Source organism: Gossypium arboreum, chromosome 9 (assembly GCF_025698485.1).
Source record: "Gossypium arboreum isolate Shixiya-1 chromosome 9, ASM2569848v2, whole genome shotgun sequence".
Lineage (NCBI taxonomy): Eukaryota > Viridiplantae > Streptophyta > Magnoliopsida > Malvales > Malvaceae > Gossypium > Gossypium arboreum.
Window position 1 is genome coordinate 85,819,069 of NC_069078.1, and position 18,866 is coordinate 85,837,934.

The window sequence follows — 18,866 nt, forward strand, 5'->3', positions numbered from 1 at the left end:
TTTCCAAAAAATAAAATAAAATAAACCTCCTCATCATTTCTTAATGACACAAAACTAAAAGAGAATCACGATCATAGCAGCCAAACACTTATTACATCCACCAATCGATATCAAATTTCTACCGAACATCCGCATCTCGACCTTGTATAAAACCTAGACCATGTATGATAAACCAAATTATCTGTATTATTAAATTAAACTGCAATCCATTCATATAAGATTAACATTTTTTTCTTTCATCCAAATTGTAAGCAAACTAAAAACTAGTTTCGCAAGTACTCAACACAGATTCGAAGTGAAATCTAGCATCTTAGATTAGGCCCTGGATCCACACCAAGCTGGTTACAATAATCGATATAGTACTCGACCCGTCGCTCAACGGTGGCTGGGTTTGCACCATCGCACTCCAGAGCTCCATTAATGGCACGAATGGTTGCCCCGAACCCTTGGCTTATAACTGGTTGAACAAAGTTGACCCAATACCAGATGGCAGTCTTGAAGGAAATAACTGGGTCGGTGGCGACGGTTTCAGGCGAGTTTAGTCCATCGAACCCGATGTTCTCGCCGGCTGGTCCGTAGTTGAAATTCCAGGATAGTTGGATCGGTCCTCGGCCGTAGTAGCCTTTGTTTGGGTTGCATGGATATCGATCGTTGTTTTGATCACAGTAGTCTCTAGAGGCGCCATTTATCTCTTTTATGTAGCAAAAATCTGCATCATTTTGCTCCTTAATTACTAGGAAATAATGATGAAACAAGCATACACTCATGTAGATAAAAATCCTTTGTAAATTATTCAAGATTTAGAAAGATGAATTAGTGCTTGAATTCAATTGAGAATATATTCTGAAATTTTACCAGATAAATAGCTCATTCAAATCTAATAGAGAGCTTAAGGGCGGAATGTAAGAGCAATTACCCTTCAAGAATTTAGAAATTTGTAATTATGCTATTTAAAATCTTAAAATATTTTAATTAAGTTTCACAAAAGTTTTAAAAATTTTAGTTAAATCCTTAAAATTTTTAATTAGACTCTAATGTTTTTAAAAATTTTCATTCAACACTAAATTCTTTTTGAAAGATCTTAATTAACCCCAAAACTTAATGCAATAGTCGACTTGATTCTTATCTGGAATCCAGACCAAATTTTAAAAATGAAATTTGATTGAATTAGAGAGAAATTCAAATCAATCTCAATTGTCTTAAAATTTCAGTTCCATTAGTCTCGATTACACTCTACGTACGGCAACGTAACTCTTCCTACATGCATGCAAAGTATTAAATCCTCCAATGTAAACTCAATTATAAGAAAAATATAAAATAAAGAGAGAAGGAGCTTATTACGTCCAGTTTCGTGCGTGACATGCGCAAAGAAAGCTGCAATTTCACGATTAGAATCATCAACAGTTCCAATTCTTCCGAACTGAGGATAAGGACCCAATGCTTCAAGAAACGCCGATCTCGTGTAAAAATTCTTCCCTTCACAAGTCTCTTCCGCAACATCCAATATCCCATTAAAGAACTCCGGTGTAACAATATCCGCCACCGAAACATTGTTCAAAGCTGGCGGGGCATTACAAGGACCCTGTTGACACCCTGTGCCGCAATAGTCATCGCCGGTTCCGCAATACCCCCAACGGCTACAACATAAACCTTCTGCACAACCACAGTTTTGAGCCTTTACCGCCGTTGCTCCGGCGGCAAAAATCGCTGTTAGAAGAATGGTTAGTAAACGTTTCCTCATATTGGAAAAATAAATGAATAATTTTTTTTTCTTTTTCGAAGTGAAGAATGAAGGGAAAATAGTGTGTGGATGGAGAATAATGGCGTGAGATGAATTGATATTTATAGAGTTTTTAAACGTATGGCGAATGAAAAAATTGCAATTCTAGCTTGAGCTTTATTCAGAAAAGGTTAGTAAAAACTTTTACCATAGTACTTTGCCAGAGTTTCCAGAAAGGGACGTGGGATGGGTCTGACTTCGATATACATTTCATTTTTAGATGCAGCGATTGAATCAGTCAAATCATTAATTTATTAGTTTAAATAAATTAATGTTTTTTTAATTAGTCTGTAACTTATTTCTCAATACTATTCTCTAAATTAATGCCTTCACTTATTCTTAATCCAATGGATACATCTGGTCTTACTCACATATGGTGGATGCTTTTCGCTGATATGAATGATATTTCAAATTGTGAATTAATGTTGCTAAATGTTGTTATGAATTATTCAAACTATTATCCATCTCGGAGTCAAAAAATTTGTTCAAGTTGATTAAATTTTTTACCAAATAATTAATTTTACAATTTATATGCAATAAAAGTATGGTTTCGGACAATAAAACAATTAAAATATATGTGATTATACAAAATAAAATGGATTAAATGATGTTTATTTAGTTGAAATAATAAAGTTGAATGTTTGATAATATAACTTATATCGTAAAAAATAGATTTTTGATAAATTTTTAATTGAGCTGAGACGATTGATGGGTGACATTAACTTACTTAAAAGAGTTTATTACAGTAGAGACAACTTAATTAGTACGAAAATTCTTAGCTTAATAAATCCCGTTTATTGGCCTGATGGCTAATGTGTTTACCAACTCAGATGTGGCTTGAGTATAAATCACATTGCTGTTAGGGCTTTATCCTTCTCTTATAATTCTCTAAAAAAATTTCTTACCTTAATAATAAAAAGTTTGCAATTTGCATGGTGGAGGATTAACTAAAATCAATTAATAATTTGCCTAGTTAAGAGGATAAAGTTAAAACTAAGTTGATATTAGGGTTTGGCAAATTCAGTTTATGAAGTAATTACTAATCGTTCTTAATTGTTTTTGTCCATAATTTTTTTAGAGTGGTGCTTCAGAATTATAGGAAAATATAATTATTATGTTGGTAATTACACACTTATAATTATAAGGAATTTTATTTTCTAATCGTAAAGCTCGTCGCCCACGAAGATAATGATGTCAAATATAAATTTTTTGATGAAATTGCTTGATGGAACTGACCATTTCAACAAATAGGAAGGCGAGATGTTAAACACTTTGTTTCAACAAAATCTAGATAAAAAAAATCGAAAATATCAAAGAAAAAGAAGGAAATACTAACAATTACTTGACATGTTAAGGTTGAGATCCTAATTTTTTTTTAATTTGATAATCAAAACATAATTTAAATCATTAAAATAAAAATTATAAATTTATATAGGTTATTAAGTAACCCCATTTAATATTCAACTATCAAATTTTGCGAAAATAAATATAGTCAGCTATCTGCTGCAATTCTGAAAACATTTATGAAACTATGTTCCCCCTCCCGAAATAAAATGCCCATTGTACCACGGTGGACTAAATTATTTTTTGTGACCCTGAATAAATTAATTTGGGATTATAATAATTTACCCTAAATTTCTTTAATGTTTCAATACTCAAAATGTAACAAAACCAAAACCTATTAATTTAATGGCCTCAAATTATAAGTACGCAGGTGGAACTTTTTGAAAATTAGTTGGAAAACCTCAAAATTTCAATCCACTATTAAAAAGTTTAATGAGGAAATTAAAAATTAATAGTTTAATGATTATTTTTGCACTTTACTTTTTTTAGCATAATGATTTTTTTCTTTCTAATTTTATAAAAAAAAGTTATTTTAGTCTTTAATTTAATTTTTCGCCTCTTTTAATCATTAAATTTATATTTTTATCAAATCACCTAAAATAGATGGAAAAGTTAACATTTGTTAACTTTGTTGATGTAACATATCGTGGATTGCCACTTGTTATCATTTAATTAATTTCAATTTTTTTACTAATTTTAACTATTTAAAATTTTTAAAAATAGTTTTATATATTTTAAAATTTTTAATTTAAAAATAATTAATTAAATATTGATATGTCATTCACATATATATCACGTCAATAAAATTAAAAATATTTAATTTTTTAATTATTTTAAGATAATTTGATAAAAACATAAATTAAAAATTAAAAAAAACTAAAATAACAAATAAATCTCATTTTGCCTTTTTCTAAAGTTGATTCGTAGCTATTCTTTAAAAAAGAAATTCTTTTCTTCTTGGAATAATAAAGAAAGAGCAGAATGAACGACCCTCCTTTATTCTTTCCTTTAAAGCGGTGAGGGCTCAACCCATTGGTAAACGCAAAAGGTTGGGGATGGAAATGGAATATATAAAAAGTATTTTTTAATAGAAAATTATTTGATTATTTTTAGTGAATTTTTAGATTTTATAATAAAAAATCTAAATTTTATGTTAATTTCTTTTAAATAAGGACTAAAATTACACATAACTCTTCTCCCAACCCTTAAATAAAAAATAATGTATTTTAACCCACTTGAATCAATGTTCTCTTAACAATAATATTAAATGTTGATGCTAATTGAACTAAAATTTAATATACATTTTATATTTAAAATTACATGAATTTGTTGATGAATTTCGTTAAATTAAATTTTATAATATTGTAAATTAGTTCGAGCTGTTTTGTTAAATCAAATTTATAATAAATATAAATTAATTCAAGCTATTTTAAGATAATTGAAAAAAAGACCAAGAATCCTTAACATAATGTTACGAGATGTTGAGATTTAAATGGAAAAACAGTAAACATAAGGTGGTCCAATCCAAAAGCACATACAAAGTTATTATAACCAGAAGAATACTAAAGAGAGAATCGAAGGAAATGAAAATAGTCCACAAAACAAATTCCAAGGCATTGCCAATTGCCAGTCAATCATATCAATAATGGAAGACATAGACATTGTACTCCACCACTGCATTCCCAGTTTTTAAATCCAATGTTTGAGTCTTGGCCTGAGCATATCCACGTGCAAATCGGAAAAGTCCACTACCGCCGACGATAGGCATCTCCCTTACCCTCGAGAACACGGTGTTCCGCCCCAATAGACTAAGGGAACTACCGTTATACTTGCCTTCCATGAAAGCCAAGTTCATTACCATTAATAAACCGACTTCGTCTTGCGCTGCTGATGCGTAAATCCCTTGCGCTTTTCCCACGAGCTTGGAGTTGGGGTCGGGTGCGGCCGTCAAAGGGTCATCGGCCATCATGACAACGCCAAAGCCAGTATGGGATTTGTTGGTCGAGGCGGAGCTGGCGACAGGGATAGCGGTTGGGTTTCGTGAGCTAACTATGTCATGGAAGTAGAAGTGAAGATGGGTGAGCTTCTCTCGCTTGAGACCGAACTTTTTGGTAGACAAAATGTTGGAGAAGGAACCACTAGAGGTTGCAGAGAAGAAGAGCAAAGTAAAGTGAAAGAAGAAAGTAGAGGAAGATAATTTTGAGAAGGTTTTAGGCATGTTGAAATATACAGAGATTTCGGGACTTTGATGAATGTAGGCGAACTAAGATAGGGGACACTTGCACTATATATTGAGTTAATGGGGCCTTTCAAGTTTTTGGCAGAAAGTGAACGCACTCAATTTTTTTTATATATAATTTTTACCACATATCTCAAGATTATATATAATTTTTTTATTTAATTTAATACATAAATTTTAATTTAGTATAATTATACATATAAAATTTTAGTTGTAGTTCACATGTATATATTAAATTTTAATTTTGATTCAATTATATACCTTTAAAGAAATAAATAAGTCAATTTTTTCTTATATTAGATAATTATAATTATTTTTGTATGCAATATATAAATATTTTGATTTTTATCCCTAATTTTATATAATTTCTTTTATAATTTTGTATAGGAAAATCTGAAACTATACACGAACTTTGGAATAATTTGTAATTTTATACATAAATTTTGATTTGATTTGATTATCACAAATCACTACCATCATTATTGATATGAAATCATTTTACGTATTGCATAGACAAATGATTATACTTATCTAATATAAAATAAATTGATATATCTATAATAGTGAAAGGAAAAATATTATAAATTAACTAGTAATGAAACTTGAATAAACGTCCCATAATAGTATTTTTTTCTTTAAATGTATAAATTGAATCAAAATCAAAATTTTATATATACATTGGAATCATAATCAAAGTTTTATTTATATATTTGAATTATGATCAAAGTTTCATGTGTATAATTGCACAAAATCAAAGTTTATGTATTAAATCACACATTAAATCAAACTTCATATATAATTATGATATTAATCTATTTTTGTATAATATTTGTAATTTTATAACATTTTGTAATTTTTCTATATATATTTAAAAATTCTTTAAAATTTTTATAATATTTTAATAATTTCTAGGTCATAATTAAGGTATCCACCATCGGTAGCAACTAATCCCCTCACCACAGATGCTGCTTTTCGAAGAGTTAAATGATTAGTCATAAAATGTGTTTCATTCCAATAAACATGAGTTGTACCTCCAACCACAAGAAAGGTGATTTTCAATAATTTTTAGATTTAAATAAAAAAACTCTCATCAATAATTTTAAATTCAATCAAGCCACCACATCAACATTTTTTCCATATCAAACACATGAACTGTTAAGTCATCATTTTCTCCACCTCAGTTGCTACATCAATCACCATGCCATAACCTAATAATAGAGGTTTTGATGTAAAATTATATTTTAAGAGGGTTTGACGAAAAATTACATTTTAAAAATTCAATTGATTACAAACTTTTAATTAAGACTTGAGTGTAATTTTCACATAAAAACTGATGATTTTAAAAATACTTTTTATTAATAATATTCTTTTATAAAAAAAAAAAAAAACCTAACACTGAGATATGCATATCCAACCAAATCAGATAATCCCCAAGTAAATAATTTATTGATGCTCTAATGTTGACTTCATGTCGTACACAAGTCTCTTTATTTTAGTTTCTGAGAATTAAGTAGCCGAAACAAGAAAGTATAAATAAAATTCTAGCATGAAAGATTAGGTCCAGGATCAACACCAAACCGGCTACAATATTCTGTATAGTAATTAATCCGAGCTTGAACCGCAGCTTGGTTCCCACCATCGCATTCAATAGCCCCATTAATGGCTCGAATCGTTGCCCCGAACCCTTGGCTTATAACCGGTTGAACAAAGTTCACCCAATACCACAAGGCCGTCTTGAAGGAGATAACAGGGTCCGTGGCTACGGTTTCAGGTGAGTTTAGTCCGTCGAACCCGATGCTCTCCCCAGCTGGTCCATAGTTAAAGTTCCAGGATAGTTGGATCGGACCCCGACCGTAGTAGCCTTTATCAGGGTTGCATGGATATTGGGTGTTGGTCTCATCACAGTAGTCCCTGGTTGCACCATTTATCTCTTCTATGTAGCAAAAATCTGTACAGGTAGCATGTTCAAACATTTGTTATATCCGTAATCATGATATATAAAACAGGATTTTTGGATCGTAATTTAAGTTTGTAATAGGAATAGAGTAGTCGAAATCTTACGTCCAGTTTCATGGGTGACATGAGCAAAGAAAGCAGCAACCTCACGCCTAGTATCATCAGCTGTACCAAATTGAGTAAAAGAATTGAGAGCTTCAAGAAATGCAGCCCTTGAATAAAAATTCCTCCCTTCGCAACTGGCATCTGCTTGATTCAAAATTCCATTAAAGAACTGGTCTGTTACTATATCAGCCACCATTTGAGCCTTTACCGACACCAATCCGGCGATAATTCCGGCCATAAAAATGGCTACTAGACCCTTCCACATACTGGGAAATAACATATTTGTAATATTAATTGAACCAAATTTGATGTGAAAAAAGTGGGTGATAGTTAAGAGTTATTTATAGGGGCCACAAAGGGCATCAATGTTTTTGTTTTGAAAATTTCAAGTTTGACATGCAGGATTTCCAGTTTGCCTAAATTCAAGACTTTTAAACTTTGGGTCATGATAACAACTTATTGTTCTAGATAATTCAACCTTTCATAATAATGATCTCCTAAGCATTGCCTACCATTTTATATTCAAGTTGGGCATCTGTCCCTTTCTCAATTAATTTTAAGTTGAATGTTTAACATAATATTTATTTATCCCAATTAATCCATCGGACAAAGATGATTGGGTTATTTACAATTATGAATCTAACTTCATTCAAATTTTTTTAAAACCACATAAATTGTATTCTCCAACCCCAAGAGAGGGTGTTGAAGTTTAAAGCTAACATCAAAGGCTACAATGAAAAAAACTTAATATATATTTTTGGTTGTGCATATATATAATTATTTTTTATGTTTATAGTATCCATTTATTTTAGATAAAATATAATTACATCATATAAAGATTTTTTTAAATTTTAAATACGATTATGAATATGTTAGGATAATTACTATCATTAGCTTAAAATTCGAATGAATTTGGGTCAGATTTTAATGAACTCGCTCTCCTATGAAATTACATATGCATAAAATCATATAAACATATGTTGAGTCTAGAGTAAAATACGTATCTATATACATGAAGCCTTCCTAACATATCATATCATTGAACAATACCCATATAAATATATAAATACCACTACAGAAGGAGATAGAGACAACAATCAAGAAATTATAAACAAACAAATTATGAAATCATATACTGAGTAAAAGGTTGACACCTTCATAAAAAATAAAAGAAAAATGGGAATGGCTTACTTTTCCAGTGAAAAGGATTTCCATCTAACGGGCTTGACTGACTTCTGACTTTAGGAAAGTCAGCTTTTTTGTTTTTTTAAAGGAAAAAATGTTTTATATATATATATATGCCAAATTCAAGTTAATAAAATTAATTATTAATCACATGAGTTGGTCAACATCCTGATCAATTATCACATTTGCTTGACACAAACTATAATTATTACAATGTCACTACTTCCATACGTATATAATGCAAATATGCCTGATGGTTTCTTCCAATTAATCAAAATTAATACGACTTACCAAAATTATATTCACTTCCTAATGTTATACAAGTAGGGTTTTTCAATACTAAAAGTTAATAAAAAGTGACTTAAAATTTGATAATTTACCATTCATAGCTATTATTGATCCATGCACACGACTTCGTATTAGCACCCATAAACTGTGACGAGATTAGTCATCACCTACTGGGATGTCTTCTCTGCGAAATGAGGTGTTTTCAGATTTCGTTAACAGTCTACCAAGAAGTATGCATTGGAGATGGCTGCGTAAGATCTTCATCTTTCACGGTAGAGTACCCATGGACACTAATTTCATTCCAAAAAAGAGAACCTTGACAAGGAAGAGATTCGGGTTTATTCGATTTGCATGTAAAACAGGCGATGAAAGCTATCAGAAAGTTGAATGGAATGTGGATTGAGAACCAGATAGGTGTCAATATGGTTAGATTTCGTGGAAGATGATATATCTGGAGGAAGGTTGATGGGACGGAGGTAATGGATGGAGGCAAACTGACAACTGGGCACCAGAAAAATTCTTGAAGAGTAAAGATGTTGAAAAGCCGTCATGTAGAAACTTTCTTAACAACCGAACCACGAAGAAAGCTTCGAGGTTGTAATCAATGAATTTGCTAAATACAAATTGGAATGGAGGGTAGTAGTTACGATATGGAATGGCTAAAGGAGAACATAAAGACGATAAGCAATCTGGACATCAACATTAAGAAACTTTCAAGCAATCACTTCCTTGTTGAGTTTGTCGACAAGGAAACATTTAAAAGTCTGGAAGAAAATCGATGGTCTCGCTTTGACCATTGGTTCATTAACATTAAACCGTGGTTTGAGGATTTCAGAGATTTCCATGGGCTTGTCTTTTTGAAATATATGTATTAAAAATTAAAAAAATAATTGTTGTTTAATATTTATTTAATTTTTTAATTGAGTATGTGATTTGACTTGCAACTTCAAATGATATAGATCCAACGAGTGAAAATCATGTAACCAAATAATAATAATAATTGAGAACAACAACAAATGGAAATTAAAACCTGTCCAAGTATTTTATTGTTGACTTTTCTTTATCATTAAATTTTTTTTTTTTTTGGAAAAATTTATCCTTACCTGTCCAAGTATCTCATTTTCCCTAAAACGATATTTGTAAAACATTATTGTAAGGAAAATTAAAGCTGCAAATTTCAGTACATAAATAAATGGAATAAACTCTAGCAGCTGAGATTATCACCAGGAGCGACACCAAGTTGGCTACAATATTGAGTGTAGTAGTTAATCCGAGACTGAACTTTAGTCGGATCCACATCGTTGCATTCAAGGTCTCCATTAATGGCTCGAATAGTGGCCCCGAACCCTTGGTTCATCACGCCTGCAACATTGTTCATCCAAAACCAAATGGCAGCCTTGAAGGAGATAAGAGGGTCGTTGGCCACGGTTTCCGGTGCGTCTAAGCCGTTGAACCCGATATCGGAACCGGCTGGTCCGTAGTTGTAGTTCCATGTTAGTTGCAGTGGTCCACGACCGTAGTAACCTTTGCTTGGGTTGCATGGATAATCGGTTTTTGTCTCGTCACAGTAGTCCTTTGAGGCTCCACCGTCCTCTTCAATGTGACAGAAACCTGTAAGCAACAACAACATAAATATTGTTATTGAAAATATATAGCATTAAATAATGCAACAACACGATAAAGTTTTGTTGAGGGATTTTTTTATTTCTCGGAAAGAAGTCTTCAAATTCGGAATTAGTCAAGTGGAGCTCTCAACACATTTGGCATTTGACTCTGTTGAGAGCTCGAGAAGGTTACGAGCGCACAGAGAAGGCGTGTCTTCGCCCATTAAGAAAATGACCTTGTGAGCCAGTCACCTCCTCATGTTCTCAACAAAGTTGAAAGATAAAATTTGAAATAAAACCCAACAGAGGCACTCCAAACCCTATAACGGACGTGTCTCGACAGGTTTTTATCAGAAAATTAAAGAGTAAAAAGAGATGCTTACTTCCAGTTTCATGGGTAGCATGAGCAAAGAAAGCAGCAATCTCACGCCTAGAATCCTCAACCGACCCAATCCTTGCGAACTGAGTGAAAGAATTGAGAGCATCAAGGAACACCCCTCTCGAGTAAAAGCTCCTTCCTACACAAGTTGAAGCCGCCTGGTTCAATATCCCATCGAAGAATTCCTGCGTAACAATGTCAGCTATGGAGATCCCATTGTTAACACAAGGACCCCCTCGGCAATTCACTCCACAGAAATCGCCTCCCGTCCCGCAAAACCCGAACCGACTGCAACACTCGGTCGCCGAGCAAGTGTTGCCGCATTGAGCTTTCACCATTCCAGCAACCATTCCCGCTAGGATAATGGCTATGAAGCTTGTTTTCATGGTGGAAGTCGCCATTTTTTTTTTCCCTGCTGGAATTGAAATTGTGTGTTTGGATATGGAGATTTGCTGGATATTTAGGAGTTATTTATAGATTTAAGAGAGGGCAAGGAAAGCAATAAGGAGTTTGTGTGGGCAAAAGGAGAAAAGAGCTTGCTTGTTTGAGCAAGGCATGAACGAAGACAACGGGTCTTACCGGCCAAACTTTGACGAGTCAACATGAGAACGACGGGTGTGCTTTGGAAGGCAACCAGAAATTTCTTGGGTCGTACATATTGAAACTTCTACTTTTATTATTTTATCGAATTAGTAAACTGTAATAAATTAACTAAAATTAACAACTTAAATTTATATTTTACTAGTAACATGACTAATTTTTAAAATTTATTATAAAACAAAATCTTCATAAATAATATTTAGATTGGTTTAAAATGATTGATTAAGCTATTATCAAACATTTGTTATACATTGATTCAAACCTTGTGAATTTATCACTTATATGAAAAAATTAAATAATTTAACCTTTTAAAATTCATAAATTATGATATTCTAATTTAACATACAACTTTTTATCCCTAATTTGTTCCGTTAAGCAACAAATAATTAATTTTCTTAATTTTAAATTCCCATATTCAAAGCTTGATATTAAGTTTCAATTTAATTGATGATTTACCTTTAAGTTTGAGTTTGGCTCAAGTTCAATTAAATTTATTTTAAAATTTTTATACTTAAGCTTGAGCTCAAGTTTGATTAAGTTTATATGTATTTAAGTTTTAAATCAACTTGATAGTTAAACTTACTGTTAATATTTAATAATATGTATTAAGGAAATAACATATTGTTTAAAATCTCTATTAAAAATGAAATGTTCGATAAACCTCACGAGTTGTTCGAGCAGTGTAGTACTAAAATTGAATTCGGCTCAATTGTTAGCTCGAACTTGACTAGATAAAAATTGAGTTGAGTTAGAGAATTTTTTTTTTTTTTCAAATCAAACTCAAATAAATTATGGTGAACACCAATGGCTTGTTTAAACTATTCAAAAGTTAGGTCACTAGTATAATTTGTTTTGATAAGCTTATTCAAATTAAATTTAATAACTAAATTTTATTTTATTTAATTATAAAATTTTAAGTATTAATGCAAAAATATTTTCAAATTTTAATAGAAAAAGGAGATTTAACAAGAAAAGAAAATCAATTCAGGAGCAGACCTAATTCATAACAACTTCATGTGTGTGTATATATATATATATATTAATGCTATGTTAGGTAATATTTAGTGACTCCTATAACTTAATTTTAGAAAATAGAAAGAAAATTTTTTTACTTATTTTAAAAATGTCTTATTTTTATAAAAATTTTACTCATCATTCTAAATTTAATTTTATACAAATTATTTTAATTTTATGTCTCCTATTATAATAATATAGGATAAATAATTTTTTTGGTATTATTACATTAATAATTTAATTAAAAGACTTTTTGGTAACAAGAAACAATTAGGAAGCAAATACAATAACAACAAATTAGTTAGAAGTAATAACCATGGAATCAATATTAGCCCCGAGAAGTTCCCGTAATAAAATTTGGGGCTCTTCATATACTTGCATCTCATCATAATTCCTGCTTATAAATTTAGCCATCCAATCAGCCACTCTTTTGTATTCCCCGGGGATGTGTTGAAAGCAAATTTTCTATTTTCGGCATAGTAGTTGACTAATCAAACGCAACTACGGTATCATACTATTACCCGCACTACTAACTAAGGTAATTTTCACAATTAAAATATTATCACACTATAATTCTAATTATCTAAAATCGAACTCCCATACTAAATTGAACACTTCTAATAGATCTCTTACCCCAGTTTTAAATACGAGAAAAAACCCTCTCAACCATTCACTCGAAGTTGATTAAAGGTAGGGGGCTATTGGATATATAGTTTCTTCAAAGTCAGTCAAATTCATTCGTTGAAAAAAAGACTTAAGACTGATTCAATTTGATTTTTCTTTTCTTTTTATCAACGTTTCATATTTATTGTTAAAGTCAATCTTATGTCTGCTATTATTAGGCTAGCTTTCAGTTTTTTTATAAAATTATTTAAAAATACATATATAGAACTGACAGCTCATAATAAATTGAGGACATTTTCTTGGCACTGAGCAGCCTTAATCATTGATTAATTATTATGTATGCCTATTGGTGATTTTAAAGTTAGTAAAATGCATTAATGCAACATAATCGATGTTAAATTAAATTTTCTATTATTAAATAAATTAATTAATTATTTACTATTAAAAATTAAATAATTAAAAATGATAATAGAGTTAGTGTTTATTGAATAAAAAGTATCTTGATTTTTTAAATTACAGTTGGATTTTAAATAAAAGATTTTATTTATAAAATTATAAAAATATTAAATCTAATTTTATTTAATTTATTTTTATAGTACAGAAATGAAATTGATTTAAAAAATTAATAATCATATTTTTATAATAAAGAAACTTTTCAAATACATTCATAAAAATGTGTAATTAAATCCGTTAGACTAAAAATAGGCAAATACCAACAATGCAAGAAATTCATTATTCAAATATATATAATAGAACATTAATCATCAAATGCCATGTGGTCTCTGCTTTGTACCTCACTTGCAATCCTGCCCATAGGCGGCCATCGCTAAACCCTGCACCTCGTACATGCAATACCGAAACCAATTTTATATATTTATATATTTATATATTAATAATTTAAATGTATAGAATGATTCATTTGGTGTTTTAATTTTATAAAAAATTGTTATTCATTTGGTGTTTTAATTTTATAAAAAATTGTTTTTATTTAATTTTCATCTCTTTTAATAATTAAATTTGTGTTGTTTGTCAAAGCATATTAAAATAAATTGAAAAACTAATCTCTATTAATTTACTTGACATAACATTTATATGATAACCCATATATGTTATTTCAACAATTAATTATGTTTTTAAAAATTCTAAAAAAATATCAAGTTTCGAAAAATTCCAAAAATTATAAAAATATTATAAATTAAAAATTTTAATTATCTCTTCTTTGCCATAAATTATTTTATTCTAAATATTAAAATAAAATTAAAAATATTACCCATTTTGAAAATAAATTAGTGCAAGAAATGAGTTAATATAGATAGCAAGTGAGGAAAATAAAGTAAGCAAAAGAATATCCACTTGTGTGAAAATGGATTCATGATTTTAACTTTATGAGCCACTAAGTCACTATAGAGGGATGGAATTACTATGGAATCCACTTCGAAAAGGTCAGAATATTCTGATTTTAAGTAGGATCTTTTATACTAAAATAAAATAAAACCAAGTAAGATATTTAATATAAAATTCATTCAAGTGTTGAGAACAAATGATATAGGGGCACACCATGGTCGACAAAACTCTATCCAAAACTAAATTGATATATTTTTCATCCTAGGGTTGCAGAAATCTATATATTCCTATGGGTTTCGAAAATGCCATACCAGCCAGCGCATCGACGACCTTATTGGCCTCCCTATACACATGATGTACTTCCACTGACCACTCTAACTTTAATCAGTCTTTTAATGGCTCTTACCAAAGTATTGTCACCATACATTCCTTGCTGCGATTTAAGCAGAGAAACCACCAGCAAACTGTCCGTCTCGAGCACCACCTTTCTCGTCCCAATATCCCATGCTTGTTGGAGACCCTCCAGTACGCGCCAACGTTCAGCTTCGATAATCGAGCATTTACCAGTACTCTTTGCAATTCCAAGAATCCATACTCCTTCATGATTTTGTACAACACACCCAGTTGTTGCTGCACCAGTCACATTGCTCCTAGCACCATCGGTGTTGATCTTAAACCACCTCTAGCTCGGCCTTTTCCAACAAATTAGCTTCTCCACTCTTATCACTTCTTCCATCAGCCGATCAGCCTGTTGTAATACATCCTCCCATTTAATAACATATCAAAATGAATTTTTAACTATATCTCAAGACCAAATTAGCTATTAACCTTTTGAATTAAGGTGTGACAATACTTTTTAATAAAATTAACAGCCGAGGAATAAAAATATAATAATTTATTAACATTAGGGACTATTACTTAATTTTAAAAATTAAGTGATCAAAATATAATCTTAAAAATTTTAGAGACAGGTAATAAGGAATATAAGTAATATACGGTATAATTATATTATAATTACAAATATATATATATATACAAGGAGGATTATCATGAAAAAATTTGGGAGGCAGCGGAATTGGCATCAAAATGGAATTTGTTAATTTTGATTTTCAAGGTATTTTGATATAAAATGCTATTAACCCAAATTTATGTAGAAGTGTTTGGAAGGGATTTTCTAGCAAATTTAAAGGTTATGTATCGATGCCTAGACTTGAAGTGTTGATATATAGGGAAGTCAATAGTCATAACATAAATTAGAAAGTTAAGGTATCAATACGTATGTTTAAGGTATTAATACACACCTTCATGATATCTAAGCTGTTTAGGCCTGTCTATATTAAATTTATAATTTTTTAGTGCATTATTTTTATTTAATATTTAGTAATGATATATATAATTTTATTATCATTATATAAATTTTCTTTTATTTTAATTTTTAAATATAAATAATTTAATATATTTTTAATATAGAATATTCAAGATTAGCTTGACTGGCATTAATATTGTTATCAAGCAGGAGAATTTGAATTTGAGCGCATTAAAATATGTTTATCTTTCTATTTAAGGGTTAGGAAGGGATTATGAATAGTTTTACGGATAGTATATATAATACAGTAAACAACATTATATATTATAAACTTAAAAAACGAATCAAACTTGTTGGTTTCGAGCTTTGGAATATTGAAACTCAAGCCCAATTCATACTTTAAATGAACATATTATTTTTACTCAAATCGATTTTCGAGATCAATATTTTTATCCAAAACCTTTTAAATATTAAGCGAAATTTCGAGTTTAAACAAATAACCCAACTTTAAACAGATGTAATTAAATTTTGTAAAAAATGTAGTTTATAGGGCGCGACGCCAATCCACAAGCTTAGAGGGATATAGTTAATTTGGAATCTACTTGGAAAGCAACAATATGATCAAATTTCAAACGACATCAATTATAATATAATAAAATATGATATAATTAATACAAAATTCACTTTTTTAAACAAGTTTGAAGCTACAAATCATACAAGGGAAGGGTGAAAAGTTTGGTCGAAAATTAAATACTCCCTCAAGTTGTTCACTTACCTTTCAAACCCACTTTAAAATAAAGAATGAACTAACAAATCATACAAGGGAAGAGTGAAAATTTTGGTCCATAAATAGGTTCACTTGCTTTCTAAACCAACAATCATAGAAAGGAAGAGTGAAAACATTGGACAAAAATTAAATTAGTAAAGCTTTCAATTTTCCAAATTATTCAATTAAAATAAAAAAATGATACGGAATAAAAAATTAATAAATTAATAAACTAAAACATACATTTAATTTAAATATTATTATATGATACATTATCAGTAAAAAAATCTATAAACAGGATCAAGTCATTTGAATTATATTTAAACATCTAATAAATAAATGATGAAACTCTAAAAGATATTTCATCTCATCCACTAGTGGAACCAACAAGATCATTGATTTGTTTCAACTTGAATACATAATAAAGTATATGCACTCAACACGAAAGATTGAAAAAGTAGGAGTTAGTAGCATTTCCCACTAGCCGTCGCTAAAGGGTTTGAATGATGAGATTAGGATTCCATACTTTGTGTAACAATTTTTTAAAAACTCGTGGTTTACGTTCTTAATGGACTTACAGAATACAAATGATTAGTTATTGGGTTCGTTCCGGTAGATTTATACCTTAAGACATAAAACAATGATTGATTTTGAATCCCATGTGATGGCTTGATGGTCAAGAATATTTACTGCCCCATGTGTAACTTGAGTCTAAATCGCACTAATCATGTTTGTTGTTAAGACTTTGTCCTGTCATTGTAATTAAAAAAAAAACAATGATTTATTTTCAAATATATAAAAGCTACTTTCTCATATGATATTAATTAGTTCACAAATGAGATCGGACACTTCACTAATTTCGACTTTAATATACTGCACTCAAAACTATCCATATATTATATTTTGCACTCATCTACTTTTTCAAGTTTTTATTAAGCTTGTTATGTACTTATGATCATCAACCCTAAAATCAGATAAGGTTCGAGTCACATATCTGTGACCAGACTAGGGCCTACCAGATGGATACATGCAAGCCTCACAGTACGAAGTCAGCAAGGGGAGTTTGCGGTCTCAGCTCGCATATGCCCAAGAAGTGTCCAGCAGGCATCTTAGAATAGTACACGTGTCCAACGTATATAGAGTCTACTAAGAACGTCAATTCCATGAACAGTAGCTATGTATATAAATATTTGATTGTCCCCTTTAATGAAACGTAACGGAAAATTACTCAACAAATCTATTAATATATTGTATTGTTTTTTTTTTTAAATTGTTTTCCTGATTTAAATTTCATTGGAGTAGTTTGATAAGAGATGTTGAATTACTCAACAAATCTATTGGCTTAACGCAAAAGGTTGGGAATGGAATCTATACAAAAGTCTTTTAATATTATTAGAAAATTATTTGATTAGTTTTAGTAGAGTGTTTAGATTTTATAAGTAAAATTTAAAAGGTGTAATATGTATTATTAGGTATAATAAGATAAAATAAAATTTTAATAAATATAAAAAATTTATGTTGTAGTGTTTGAGTATTACTTTTGGAATTAAAATGGGGATATATCAAATTCCAACATTCTTTTAATTCAACAAAAACCTTTATTAATATCTATTATAATTAACTAAGATTTACTTGAGGTAATGATTAAAGCTTTCATTTGGCACTAAGGTAATCCTGATTCAAATCCTCCCATCTCCTATCACTCTCTCACTATATTGTAATAAGGCCACTCTAAAGTATAATTTGATTTAAACATTAGATTAAGTTTCAATAAATAAAAACGTTGAACAAAATCGATAATAATAATTTAACCCCAGGAAAGTTCCTTTGTATGGATAGCTTTCTTATTCAAGGGAATGTAGGAAAAATTATCACTTGCTTCCATTCTATGAATTTAATGTTTATAAGATATTTGTTAATCTTTAATCTTATTTCTCACTACAGGAGAATAGACTTTTAGCGGCGTTTTTTTGGCCTTTAGCGGCGCTTTCACAAACGCTGCAAAAAACGCCGCTAAAGACCATGACTTTTAGCGGTGTTCTTTTTTCCAAATGCCACTAAAGACCATGACCTTTAGCGGCGCTTTTCCCACAAACGCCACTAAAGACCATGATCTTTAGCGTCGCATTTTCTAAAAACGCCACTATATATCAGACCTTTAGCGGCGCTTTTTTCACAAATGTCGCTAAAGAATATAAAATTAAATAATATTTATTTTCTATGATAAATATTATACTATGTTTTATTTTTAAATTTGAACTTTAAACTATATACTTTTAAGAATAAATAAAAATATTAATTAAATTAAATTTTCTATTAAAATTTTAACTTT

At 30.0% G+C, this 18,866-nt stretch overlaps 4 protein-coding genes across 4 annotated transcripts; all 4 read right to left on the bottom strand.

Annotated features, from left to right (window-relative positions):
- Positions 1-11: 11 nt before the first annotated feature.
- Positions 12-1,821, bottom strand: LOC108455798 (endochitinase EP3-like). The gene is made up of 2 exons (XM_017754345.2): positions 1,342-1,821; positions 12-709 (listed from the first exon to the last, which is right to left on the bottom strand). The coding sequence occupies exons 1-2, from the start codon at positions 1,739-1,741 to the stop codon at positions 303-305; spliced, it is 807 nt and encodes a 268-aa protein (XP_017609834.1). The 5' UTR covers positions 1,742-1,821; the 3' UTR covers positions 12-302.
- A 2,763-nt stretch (positions 1,822-4,584) lies between these two features.
- LOC108455799 (dirigent protein 22-like) lies at positions 4,585-5,416 on the bottom strand. Its single transcript, XM_017754346.2, has one exon. It carries the CDS (start codon positions 5,340-5,342, stop codon positions 4,764-4,766), a length of 579 nt encoding a protein of 192 aa, XP_017609835.1. The 5' UTR covers positions 5,343-5,416; the 3' UTR covers positions 4,585-4,763.
- A 1,371-nt stretch (positions 5,417-6,787) lies between these two features.
- LOC108456201 (endochitinase EP3-like) lies at positions 6,788-7,848 on the bottom strand. Its single transcript, XM_017754797.2, has 2 exons — positions 7,425-7,848; positions 6,788-7,311 (listed from the first exon to the last, which is right to left on the bottom strand). Exons 1-2 carry the CDS (start codon positions 7,702-7,704, stop codon positions 6,905-6,907), a joined length of 687 nt encoding a protein of 228 aa, XP_017610286.1. The 5' UTR covers positions 7,705-7,848; the 3' UTR covers positions 6,788-6,904.
- Positions 7,849-9,920: 2,072 nt separating this feature from the next.
- On the bottom strand, positions 9,921-11,424 carry LOC108456077 (endochitinase EP3-like). Its single transcript, XM_017754671.2, has 2 exons — positions 10,885-11,424; positions 9,921-10,508 (listed from the first exon to the last, which is right to left on the bottom strand). Exons 1-2 carry the CDS (start codon positions 11,279-11,281, stop codon positions 10,102-10,104), a joined length of 804 nt encoding a protein of 267 aa, XP_017610160.1. The 5' UTR covers positions 11,282-11,424; the 3' UTR covers positions 9,921-10,101.
- Positions 11,425-18,866: the final 7,442 nt, after the last annotated feature.

What these genes read in the sequence shown, in the direction of transcription:
- LOC108456201 (XM_017754797.2), bottom strand. Translation starts at nt 7,704, where the DNA reads ATGTTATTTCCCAGTATGTGGAAGGGTCTAGTAGCCATTTTTATGGCC. An exon ending in TGTCACCCATGAAACTGGAC is followed by an intron (nt 7,312 to 7,424) that starts GTAAGATTTCGA and finishes CTACCTGTACAG; the next exon opens with ATTTTTGCTACATAGAAGAG.
- LOC108455799 (XM_017754346.2), bottom strand. Translation starts at nt 5,342, where the DNA reads ATGCCTAAAACCTTCTCAAAATTATCTTCCTCTACTTTCTTCTTTCAC.
- LOC108455798 (XM_017754345.2), bottom strand. Translation starts at nt 1,741, where the DNA reads ATGAGGAAACGTTTACTAACCATTCTTCTAACAGCGATTTTTGCCGCC. An exon ending in TGTCACGCACGAAACTGGAC is followed by an intron (nt 710 to 1,341) that starts GTAATAAGCTCC and finishes AAAATGATGCAG; the next exon opens with ATTTTTGCTACATAAAAGAG.
- LOC108456077 (XM_017754671.2), bottom strand. Translation starts at nt 11,281, where the DNA reads ATGGCGACTTCCACCATGAAAACAAGCTTCATAGCCATTATCCTAGCG. An exon ending in TGCTACCCATGAAACTGGAA is followed by an intron (nt 10,509 to 10,884) that starts GTAAGCATCTCT and finishes TGTTGCTTACAG; the next exon opens with GTTTCTGTCACATTGAAGAG.